This window comes from Neofelis nebulosa, chromosome 4 (genome assembly GCF_028018385.1).
Source record: "Neofelis nebulosa isolate mNeoNeb1 chromosome 4, mNeoNeb1.pri, whole genome shotgun sequence".
NCBI lineage: Eukaryota > Metazoa > Chordata > Mammalia > Carnivora > Felidae > Neofelis > Neofelis nebulosa.
In genome coordinates this window covers 16822643-16835398 of record NC_080785.1, presented here as the reverse complement: position 1 = coordinate 16835398, position 12756 = coordinate 16822643, and the positions used below count along the sequence as shown (strand labels likewise).

At 40.6% G+C, this 12756-nt stretch overlaps 1 protein-coding gene across 12 annotated transcripts in view; it reads right to left on the bottom strand.

Moving 5' to 3' along the window:
• DGKI (diacylglycerol kinase iota) overlaps window positions 1-12756 on the bottom strand; it is a 452201-nt gene that overhangs the window by 228846 nt on the left and 210599 nt on the right. For 11 of the 12 annotated variants that reach the window (XM_058724155.1, XM_058724161.1, XM_058724154.1 and 8 more), the window contains 2 exons: window positions 5136-5207; window positions 1809-1925 (listed from right to left, as the gene is read on the bottom strand). In XM_058724155.1, coding sequence (XP_058580138.1) covers window positions 1809-1925; window positions 5136-5207 — 189 coding nt within the window. The remainder of the gene's footprint in view (window positions 1-1808; window positions 1926-5135; window positions 5208-12756) is intronic. The other variant, XM_058724162.1, reaches the window with a different exon arrangement.

Sequence of the window (12756 nt, the reverse complement as noted above, 5' to 3'; positions counted from 1 at the left end):
ATGTATTAGCTTTATTTTTTAGTTCCCTTATTACCAGCAGAAAAATAAAGAAGAGTACAAATTAGAAAAACCACCTCTTGGTAACCTCTAATAAAATAATAATAAGTTAGGTAATCATCCTTAACGGATCAAACAGATGAAAGGCTCGTGGACAACTTTTTAATAGATGGCTTAAAAGGATAGCTCCAGAACTCATTGATGAGTCTTAGAGCTAAGAGTGAACAATCTCATATTCTGTTCCTTTGAAAGCAACACTACAGAAATACACCACCCTGATGTAGTGCAAACTAGTCTCACAGCCTCACGAGTATAATTTTGGATACAGCACCCTTGCTGGTGCCATTCTCCTGCCTGCTCTTTCCTCTCTTCTTCATCGATCTAAATCCCACCCATGTTTAAAGAGGTAGAATAAAACCCACCTCCTTCATGAGGCTCTCGCCCTGATCTTTCCTTAAGAGAACTACATAGTTCTTCAGAGCAAGGATCACCACATATTACATCACAATGCCTAGTAGCTTTCCGGAAACCATCAAGGTTTTCAGTGAAAACATATTGGCTGAACTGAAAATTTAATATAAAGTTCTTGGAGACACTACTGAATTTCAGGGGTTGGGGAACCAAAGGGTAGTAAAGAAGTAAAAAGGTTAGATTTTTTAAGTTAACACTAAATTGAACATCGGTACACTTGAATTTCAAACACAGTACTATACTTGCTATCACCTTGGGCACCTCCTTTAACAGCTCTTAGCATTTGGCTCTAAAATGTAAAATGAGAAAGCTAAGGCTCCCATTTTTTAATGTACAGATCTTGCACTTGCCTCTGGAAAAGATTTCCCAAGGGCTTTCACGGATTGTAACATGGAAAGATTATTACTAAGTGTTACTCATCAACAGAAGCTGAACTTAAATAAAAACACACAAAGCAAAAGTGTCCATGATCCACCAGTTTTTAAAATAAAACTGAGTCAATGAGAATAAAATGCATGATGATTCTGAAGACCATATAAAGTAGGACTGCCACAGGTTATAAAGATATTACACTCAGTAGGACATCCTAAAGCAGCTGCATCCCCAGGGGAGGTACCACCTTTCCCCCATCACATTAAAAGTCTGCCATCCCATACCTTGGAGCTAATGGTCTAAGATGTCTAGTACAAAGGTAGAAATTTTGCTGTCAAAGATTACGACCTTGTTGAGAAACCACTAAGGTTTCCCAGAATATTGCATAGACGCTCTAGGACAGAATGTACAACAAGAATTGAATACAGAATGAGATTAGGTATTAAGAGGATAAATTCTACTTTGCCTTAAGAAAAGAGTGTTGCTCTCTGAGCAGGCCTTGTGTATTTAGGAAGGTCATGACCCACAGTCTGCCGGTCAGGTTGGAAGTGGTGGTAATCTCAACCAAACACGGAAGCCTGCACAGTTTGCCCTCACATTCACTCCCTGGGGATGCCCAGGCTGGAAGAGAAGAGAGTTGTGTAAGAAATTAGCTGCACCCACCACTTGTATTTAATGAATTCAGGAGAACACCCAAAGAGAATATCATTAGCACATGAATGGGAAGGAAACATTCCTGCTGTGGAACTTTGATTTCTTTGGGAAAGGGAGGCTGGTTCCATGAGAGAGCCCAACTGCAGTAAAGTGATGGGCTAATGGAATGTACCGGGGAAGCTGAGCATGGGGCTGTGGGGATGAGTGAGCAGAGATTTTAGGAACCCCCAAAAAAAGTCAGGGCAAGAAAAGCAAGAAGCAGCAGTTCCTTTTTCTCTGCACAGGCCCAGCAGCACCAGGGTCCCAGAAGTTACCTGAGGTTTCTTCACCTTAATGATCCAGGTGGGCGGGACAATGACAGCAGCATGAGCCCCCAGGGAGCAGGGTTCTTCAATGTGATGCAGCATGAAGCAGGTCACCTTATTGTGAAACTGAGGAGAAAAACAGGCCAGTAAACAAATCCAGGAATCGTACATGGGCACAAGGATAAGTACATGTGCACGTGCACACTCGCCCACAGGCACAGACACTGAGGACACACGCTCCTTATCACTACCCAAACAGCCCCGGAAGTGAGCAAATTTTGAATTCGTTCCACTTTACAAACAGATAAAGAAATCAATCTTGTAGGTCAAGGCCAGCTAAAACTTTATAAGCTTTTAATAGGATATTTACATAACGAGGTCTCGAATGCTTCTATTAATCCTAACCCTGCATATAATTTTGTTGCACTTGACTTGTACTGGTCACAGACTAGACAGGAAACAATGTTGAGGAGGAAATGAAGGCAAGCAGAAAAGCAGTTCCTCTCTTTTTGCTAATCATAGATGTAAATCCACCCCGGGTAGTCCCTCCAGTTTAGGACACCCAGGAAAGAAGCAAGAGGTCTCTTCTAGAGAGTTCTTAACTCAAGGGGAAACAAAGAGATTGCCTCTGCTGGGTTTGTTTGGGGCTGCCGAAAAATACAACGAACCTATTACACTTGGCAAATCTAAAATGCTGCCTGTTTTTGATAGGAAGTAAATGTAGACTGATGATCGTAGCAATACTTCAGGATTAGTGGTTAAACTCTGTACCAATAGACTAAGTGACCATAGGCCAATCACATTTTCAATCCTCTTTTGTGTGTAAAGTGATAGTGACGTGTGGTAATAATATTTTCCTAATAAACAAAATCCACATGCTACAATGATTATGGGCCTTAAAGTTTTAATCAGGGATTTTTTAAAAACCTTAACATCAGTTTCTACCACATTATACTTAATGGAACCGTAATTTGTCATCATAAGTGGAACAATTTTAAGAATGGAAGGGAGCACTAATAATAATTACGTTGCAACAAAAGACATAAATTAGGTCGGTCTCTGAAAAACTGGCCAATATGGCCACCCCAATCCTGTCAAAGAGAGAATCTGCCTTCATTTCTGCCTATCGTCAAGGTCTGATGTGGTCCAGTAGAAAATTACTAATTAAGTATAAATACAAAATAAATTATTAATTTCCCCTACCATCAGTTATTTGTGATCTCCAAACTATGACGCACTAGAGAAATATTATTTGAATACCTTCTTTAAAAACTGATTTTCTTTCAGCAATTCAGATAAACCCATAAATGCCCATTTTCATTGCATTTCTAAAATGGCCAGGATCTCCGAGACAGCCTGTTTCAACTCCGAATTTGTACTTGTGTCGTCTCCAATCTAGACAGAGAGCTACGTCCAAAAGTGCATAACTTTTACAAGGTGGAGTCAGAGCCTAAACCCAAAAGCCCAGCTCTCAAATCCAGTTTGTTTGTTTGTTTGTTTGTTTGTTTTTTCCTGCTGCCAGAAGTGCCTACAGAGGGCACTTATTTGACATCACATATTCTAGAAGGAATTACCTGTAGGGCTGAAATATATCACCAATGTAATTTATCTTAAATTTTTATATTTCTAGTTCTTGCAAAATCACCTACAATGGGATTCAACTGGATTATGAATTAATGTAAAGACAACACGTGCTCCGGGTGAAGTGGGATTGAGTTCCCAAATTAATGGACTCTGGATAAACCATCTCACCACAGCCTGGAAGCTCCAGCATCGGAACAGATGCAGCCTATAGGAGCCCACGCTGCCAATACTCTCCCACAGGTGGCGTCTCAACAGATCAGGGAAATCAGCAGCACATATACTGTTAGGGACACCTGAAACCTGAATCAGCTTCTTTGTCTCTAGGTGGAGATAGTGCCTTGATGGAATAGGATAGTTTCATTCAAGAACTAGGATGACCTTATATTTGTGAGCAGATTCTTGAACAAAGATTATTTGTGTAAAAATTAACTGAAAGGAGATGGAAATGCCTAGAAAATGTGGCAGGATAGGGACACAGCAAGCACTGAGCTTTCCAGACTAGTACAACCCTATCTACTGACAATAGGTTCTCCTGATATGTGGGGGCCTAGGGAAATTATGCTACAGAGACTGGGTCAAACTTTATAAAATTCCCAAAGTTCAAAAGCAGCTGACCTACAAACATGTCACTTTTAGGTGTGTCACCTAAATTCATCTGCTCTGGCCCTGTGGGCTAGGTTGGCTCATTAAATCTCATGTGTGTAGGGGGCCAAAGTCTTCCTGCAAACCTTTAGCTGAAATACTGCAGCCCTGTCTTTTCAGGTTGTCTGTGCAATGAACAGACTCTGTCCCAATTACACTGTCATTCAACAAAGTAGGTGAACTGAGAGATTAGAGCAGGGGTCTGGAAACTTTTTCTATAAAAGGCCCGGATAGTAAATAGTTGAGCTTTATGGGGCCATACTGTCTCTGTGGCAACTATCAACTTTGCTATTGTAGCATGAAAGTACAATACATCAATACAATAGCATGGACAATACATCAATGGATGGGCATGGCTGTGTTCCAGTAAAATGTTATTTATAAGAACAGGCAACAGTCAGATTTAGCCTATGGGCCACAGCTGGCCAATCCACAAGTTAGCATTGTCTGGTTAAAAAAAGAACAGGTATGTAGGCAAGTAAGAAAATGAACCCTCTGGTTGAAAAGGGGTATTTAAAAAAATGTCAAAAGGATAGACAAAAGAGGAAAATAGGGAAAACATCACTGGATCCTAACGAACATATATATGTTCAAATGTAAGGAACAGCTATACAAAGAGCTATAACAATATCCAAGCCTAAAGAAGGGTACAAGACCACTCCTTACCCCAGGAGAGCCCCATAAAAAAGGCACCCACATCAAAAACAGAAGAACCAAGATGGCTTGATTCCAGTGTTAGAAGGATTATCCAATGGTGCAACTTCCAACCATAGAGGAGTTGTCAACAATCTAGTGCAATGGAAGAAATACATGCTAGGGGGTGAGAAGTCCTCGAGTCTAGACCCAGGGTAGGAACAGGGGAGGATTTCCCAGGCACTGATCCTAGGCTTCAATGTGTATAAATTAAAGAGTTACTTGAATCTCTAGTTTCTCCCATTTCATAGAGGCATTAGTCATATGGTTTAATCTAATCCTTCAAGGATCCTATGTGAGAGAAATAATACATAAGTTAGGATGACCTTCCGTTTACAGACAGCAACTCAAGTAATGACATAGGTTCATTTTGATAAAACAAGAGCCCACTTTGTTTCATTTCGTTCCCAAACTTACCGCCTGTTTGCACCAGGAACAGCTGATAGCCACAATCTCTTTACTGTGGAAGGAGAACTTTTGCTGGAAGCCCTGGGAGGTTAGGACAAGAGATAGAGAATTTAAAACCACTTCAATCATGGCACGCATTTGCCCTCCTGAAGTCCAATGAAGTGAGGAAGGCCAGATGTGTCCCCACCACTCAAGGTGACTGGGACGGCCAATGCCACATTCAGCACTTACGTCCCACCCTCTGCCATGTAAGAGTTTCCACCCCTGAATCATCTGGAGTGTGAGAGGAGGCACCAATATTTGCTGTGCCACTAAGTACTCAAGCCAGCCACAAAGAGAGTTGTTTCTTTTCCCCCAAATAAATGTGGTTTGGATAGGGTTTTATTACAAGCAAAAGAAAAGCCACTACTGGGCCACATAGTTCTTTTCAATGATGGGCATCCATCTCAGAGCTGCTGTGCAACCTTAACATCTGAGAATGCACAGAGAGAGAAATTAAGTATCAGAGTTAGGACCTAGAAGCAGGGGTGTGGAAGAGTCCGAGGGTGTAGGAGGATTTTCAAACACTTTCACCGTCCCCCTTGGGGCTCCAAACAAGCAGCTTTCAATGTTTATTCTTCACCAGCAAGCAGGAAAGAGATTAATGGAATGGCAAACACAATCCTTTTAAATGAACAAACAATTACTTTTCAATCAAGAATAGAAGAGGCGCTTTTTGGCTGTTGCTATCCTTAAAGAATTATCAGAGAGAAGTAACTACACAGTAATGCTCAAAGAATTTCGTTTAGCCTTCCCAAAGCTCTTCCATTTCTATCTTCCTTGACATCTATACTCGAATAAAGTAATGCAAAGCAATGAAAAAAAAAATTGTAAAGGGATTTTGTAAAGTGATCAAAAGAAAACACAAAGATGTGATAGGCAGGGAAGCTATTAAGACATTGGCTGAAAAGTTTTGCTTTAATGTGTACAGATAATCTTAAGAAAAAAAATCAATTTACACATTATTAAAAGAATTCTCAATGGCATTTTGTGCAGTCCCCAGAATTCCTACCAATCTGTAGCATTTTAAATACCATGGAGCGTTTTCTCCATTTTGAGCCTCTCCCTCTTCTTGGGCTCCTAAAACACAGTCACGTTCTCCACCTGCTTCTCTGGTCCCCTGCACACGATATAAGACCAGGACCGCTTTCAGTCCTCTGTACTCTGTGATTCCTCCTTTAATCCCTTTCTTTTGCCCCAAACTCAAATCTCAATTCCAGAAACATGACTTAACATCAGACTCTCCTGGATTTTGAAAAATCTCTCCTTCAATATCCCTTTCTCATCAATTTAAGTGATAACAATCATTCCAAGTGCAGAGAAGTGAACACAGCAGGAGGGGTGACCACTCTCCTTACACAGCTGCTTGCAAGCCTGGCCCTTGGCTGGCATCTAGAAACTTGGACTTCCAGAGGGGTTCCCCATTCCCCCAACAGTTAAGAGTGGCTCGCCGCACCTAAAATGTTGGTACAAATGATGTGGTTTATTCTAAACACCTGCTTTCCTTTTGAGACTCTGGGATGTGGATATGTGCCACGCAGAAGGTGCTTATGTAACCAGCCCCCAGTAAAAACTCTGTGCACTGTGCCTCTAATGAGACTGGAGGACAACATTTCACAAGTGTGGTCACAACTCACATGGGAGGAATTAAGCACACCCTGTGTGACTCTGTTAGGAGAGGACTTTCAGAAGCCTGCACCCAGTTTCCTCCAGGTTTTGCCCCATGTGCCTTTTCTTTTGCTGATTTTTCTTTGGATCCTTTCATTGTGATAAATCAGAGCTGTAATACGTACTGAGTCCTAGGAGAAATCCTAATGAATCTTCGACACAGGTGGTCTTACAGACCATAACACACTCACCTCTCCCCAAATAATGCCTCTTTCTGCCAATGATACTATCATTTTCCCCCAGGAAATGACACACTGTTTGTAAAACACACGTGGACTGAATTATGAGGACAGGTGTGGTGTTCAGTGCTGTGTGGCCACCAACAACCCACACAGCCCCCAACACGGAGACTTAGAACGGCCAGACAGAAACAGCTTACAGAGAGGACAGCAAGTCCGGGGGCCAAAGGGTTAGGTATGCAGGTCTTTTCAACTCAGTGGGATAGAAGTCCATTCAATAGGAGTCAATGTGGTATATGATGGCACCAAATCTGAAGGAATGAATTCACATGGGAGGTGTCTGCCAAGTTCCTCCTCATGTCTGAAGGCACTCTTGATGGACTGGGCCAAAGAGGGATGAATAAAACTTCTCTTTAGAGCCAGTGAAACAACCTGTGACTGCGGGAGGAAGTAGAGCTAGCAGCCAAGAGCAAGGCTACTGATGCTGGTGCAGTGCCTGTGCAGGAGCTCCTGAGGCCAGTCTTGGCCATGAAGCTAGGCCCTTCTATCCTGCACCCCGTGTCCAGCAGCCATCAGGCTCCACAGATTGGTCACTCCACATCTGGATGTCTGCTCCATTTTCTAATTTGTTTCTCCTGGGATGGTCTGTTTTCCCCTATATTCTTCACCCTATCCTGGGCATGGCCTCCAGGGAAAATACTGCTTCTTACATAGCAGTGGCTATCTCAAAATACTCAAATAGCGACTTCTTTCCTCAAAATTATAGGATCAACTATTCACACTGGCATCTAGAACCACCCATAATCTTCCCAATTTTTCGACACCAATCTCCCATGCCCATTATAAATTCCTGTGTTTAGTAGGATGGATTTCGTTATATTTTCAACATGCTTTGTTCATTTCCATGTTTTTGCCCATTTTTTTCTCTGTTCTCTTCAAGCCACCATCTAGAATGCCTGCCAATATTTCACATACAGCATCTGAACTTTACTTGCACTACAAAATTCCAAGTCTTCTAAGATCACCTGAATTCACTGTGATGGCTCCTCCTGGATTATAAGCCTTTCCACCTGGCCCTCACCTGGCATTGATGAAGTGCCCTAAGTTGCTGCTTATTTTATATGCACATGAATTATCTCTCCAATGGAATCATGAGCTCTTTGAGAGAAGCGCTTATAATATTTCTTGACAGATCTCTACAATCCAGCATAGTGCTTTGAAAATCATAGGCAGGGTATATTTTCTAATGGAAGAAGAAAGTCACTGCTACCACATCATGATCCAATTATGAATTTTATGCTACCCAGACCTTAAAAACCTAACCCAAACCACCTGAAAATATGCCCCTTACATAATTTTCCTCAACGCCTATAGGCATGGGAAGCATACTGGGATTCTAATTTTCATTTCTCAAATCTGTGAGATCGACATATTGCACGGCTGAAAACCAGTATGGTAGAATTGGAGACAGAAGAGCAGTAGCCCCAACTAGAAGTCGGACTGTTCTGTGCCAAATGTATAAGTGGACAGAGTCTTAAACACTATTACCCAGCCACTATTCTATCAATTCACACAACAGATGATGGTATATCAAATAGAAGCCTATGGAGAGTCGGCAAAGCTAAGAATAGCTCTTGGCTCTTCTAATTATCGGCCTGGTGATCTCAGGCAAATCACTTAACACTTCCAGTTTCTCCCTTCACCTGAAAATGAGAATAAAAATACAAACCTCTCCTATACCACAAAATAGTTTTATTTATCAAGTAAGGCGATTTACCTGAAAGATCTTTATAACACAGTAAGTATAAATGAAAGAATATTTTTATTGCGAAGATCCATCAACAGGAACCTCTCCCACCACCTTGCTGATGAAGTCCCCCAGTGACTAAAAGGACTAGTGATACTCTATTTGATGGTACAGAGTATGCGTATTAGCCCAGCCCTCTACTGCATATTGGCCTTCTGGCTTCAGAGAGAAACAGACACAATCCACTGTAGTCCCAACAGCCAGGACGATACCAGAAACAAACAACTAGGGCTCTGGGCACTCTGCTCATATAGAATTGTAGTGGGTCCCTTGGAAACGAGGTCTGTTCTTTGTTTTGAATGCTAGTCTGACACAGTCACAGCAGCTTCGGCTTCAGGGTTATTGTCTAACATAGAGGCATAAATAGAACCACATCAGAGCCTTCATGCACCAAGTTCCCACAGACCACCTGTGATAGGGAGGTTTTGGCCGGGATCTCAGCACAGCAAAAAGAGCCAGATTCCTAATTACCCATTTTAAAATGCTGGCCCAAATCTAATATTATGGTACTGACAGATGCCCCTACTGAATTTCAACTGACTAGGATTTTTAAGGACTATTTTGTTCATCACTATCACAAAGGAAAATGGGGATGGGAGGGCCAGATGCTTTAGATCTAATGGGCTTCAGAATTATAAATGCCATGAACCTCTTTTTGGTTGATTTTTTTAATGGAATTAATTAAACCTTTGGAATACAATTTAAACAACATTTATTCTGAGCAGCTAAAACTTTGCTATCTATTTTTCTTCTGCAATCTAAGGGATATACCCAATGGCAGTCAGTTCCACAGCCTTGGCTTAAACCAGGGGAAAAAAAGGGCTTTATTTGAAATGAACTGAAATTATTTTACTGTTTATGTATTTAACCGAGGTTTGGGTAAGGGAAACTCCCGACCACCATCTGAGTCCCTGTTTGACTTCATTTTATCCAACAGAATTGTTGATACTTCCCTTGCCTCCAAACTTTTAAACAACAAAAACAAACCAAACCTCCCTGTATCGTTCCCATGTCCAAGATTCACAAAGTATTGCAAAAGGCAAACCCAAGGGAATGATAAGAGTAAGTCAATATTTATCTCAAAACAGAACTTGAAGCATTTTTGCTCAAGTACTTTCTAGAATTTTTGAAAAATAGATATACTTTTACACTTTCTAGATTTAACATCTAAAACGTTCGGAAGTTAGATGCAAGTTCATTATTTCTAGAAAAACAAAATAAAATAAAACTGTTGTAAAGTTGTAAGTTGTAAACTTATCCAACGAGATATGAATACCATGGTGATTTAATATAATAAAAAAGGGAACATTTCCGATCAGGGCAGTACCTCGCTGAAGATCTCAAACTGGTGGTGTGGTGAGTTCAGTGCAACTGCTTTTAACCAGCTTAGGCTCACAAACAACTGTGACAGTTGAGCACCACCAGCCGAAGCTGATAAATAACTAAGACCTTTTTTTTTTTTTTAATTTTTTTTTTAACATTTATTTATTTTTGAGACAGAGAGAGACAGAGCATGAACGGGGGAGGGTCAGAGAGAGAGGGAGACACAGAATCCGAAACGGGCTCCAGGCTCTGAGCAGTCAGCACAGAGCCCGATGCGGGGCTCGAACTCACATACCGCGAGATCGTGACCTGAGCCGAAGTCGGACACTTAACCGACTGAGCCACCCAGGCGCCCCAATAACTAAGACCTTTGAGTGACTCCAGAGTAGACCCACACCAACCTAACTGAAAACATCTTTTTAGCCACTAAAAAAAATGGTACTTCTTTGACCTTAGACTGACCCCAGCACGGACCCACAGCAACCTAATCTAACCGATCTAAAAACTTCTTTCTGACTAATAAAAAATGACACTTGTTTTAACCAACTATCTACAGACTCACAGAGTAATACTGCCCTCTCCAGAGTGCAACCTTTAATTTTTTTTTTTGAATATAATTTATTGTCAAGTTAGCTAACATATAGTGTATACAATGTGCTCTTGGTTTCGGGGGTAGATTCCTGTGATTCATCACTTACATACAACAACCTTTAATTTTCAGTTAACAAAACCACCATAAACCAATCCCTTTCCTAGTGCACAGATGTTGTTGACATTTTCCCCCTCAAGGAACTATTCATTCCAGTCTTTCACTGATGTGTGCACCCTTGCCTGACAATGTGAATCAGCAGATGTTAGGCTACTTCTACAATGTGCCTTTTTCCTTGCTCTTCTCAGTGAGAATTTGGTAGCATTGATATGTGCACCCTTATGGTTAGTGCAGCTTTATAATAGCCAAGACATGGAAGTAACCTAGGTGTCCATCGATGGATGAATGGATAGAGAACACGTGTGTACATGCACTATGGAATATTACTCAGCCATAAAAAAGAATGAGAAGTTGCCATTGAGATAACATGGATAGACTACAGGGTATTATGCTAAGCAAACTACGTCCAACAGAGAATTTCACTTACATGAGGAATCTAAAAAACAAAACAAATGAAAAACAGAAACAGACCTGTAAACAGAGAAGTGGTGGTTGCAAAAGGACAGAGGTGTGGGTGGATGTGCAAAATAGGTCAAGGGGAGTGAAGGTACAGGCTTCTAGTTAGGAAATAAGTCAGTCACAGGAATAAAAGGTACAGCATAGGGAATATAGGCAATGGTTTGTAATAGTGTTGTATGGTGACAGATGGTAGCCACACTTGATGAGCACAGCAGATAGACTTGTCCAATCACTATGTTATACGTGAAACTAATACAACCCTGTGTCAACTGTACTCTAATAAGAAAACAAAAAATATAGAAAAAAGGGCAACGCTAATATTCTAGCTTATGCAACGATAGTTTATTTACTCATAGAAAATCTAATCTACCTGAACTTCCTAAATCTCCCATGCCGATTTTACTAGTCTTAAGCTAAAATTTTTATGAATATTCAATATTTTCATAATGTAAACCCATGTGGTCATCTAAATTGAATTATAATAAGTGAAGTCTTTATAAATGGAATTAAAGCAAACGATGTCTTTATAACTTCTGACAGTGCTGCAGATTAAGAATCTACAGTGACTTTATTACAATTATCTTTGAAGAATCTTAAATTCTTGTCTACCGGGCTTATTATAACAGCATTATTTAAAGGTTCTGAACATTTATCAATGACCTTATTGTCCATAATATGCTCTCACTCCAGGGTAATCGCTGACTTACACACAGATTGACACTGTATTATTTTTCAATAAAACATTCTGTGTCCTTCCATTCTACTATTGCTAGAATTACAACACATGAATCAGAGTCAGTCTCATTATTCTCATAGTTTCAGCTTTTTCCATCAATTTAACTGAAGGCCCCTGCTATAAACTACAAATCAGGGGTGCCTGGGTGGTTCAGTCGACTAAGCGTTTGACTCTTGATTTCACCTCAGGTCATGATCTCTCAGTCATGAGATCAAACCCTGTGTTGGGCTCTGCGCTGAGTGCCAAGCTTGCCTGGGTTCTCTCTACCATCCCTCTCTGTCCCTCTGCTGCTCGTGCACATGTGCGCTCTCTTTCTCTCTCTCTCTCAAATTAAATAAATAAACATTAAAACAAATGAACTACAGGTCATAAATTAAATATCCTGAGCAGGCAGGAAGCAAAATTTGGGGCAGTCTTCTTAGTAAAGTTAACAGTTACTATGAACTTGTCAGACTGTCCGAAGAGCTTAAGACTTGATTTCCAGAACTTAGTCATTTCAGAGACAGATGACTTTATGGAAGCAGACTGCTTACCTCAGAATATTGTAATTAAGGAATAATTAGAATAATTCTACAAGAATGGGAATTGATTTACATGGTAACTATTTTTAACTGTGATATTTATAGTTCATATTTTTATGACTATCCTGATTCTAGGACAAAAATACTTTATACAAGTACTTAGTGTTATACTCAGTATGTCCAAAACTG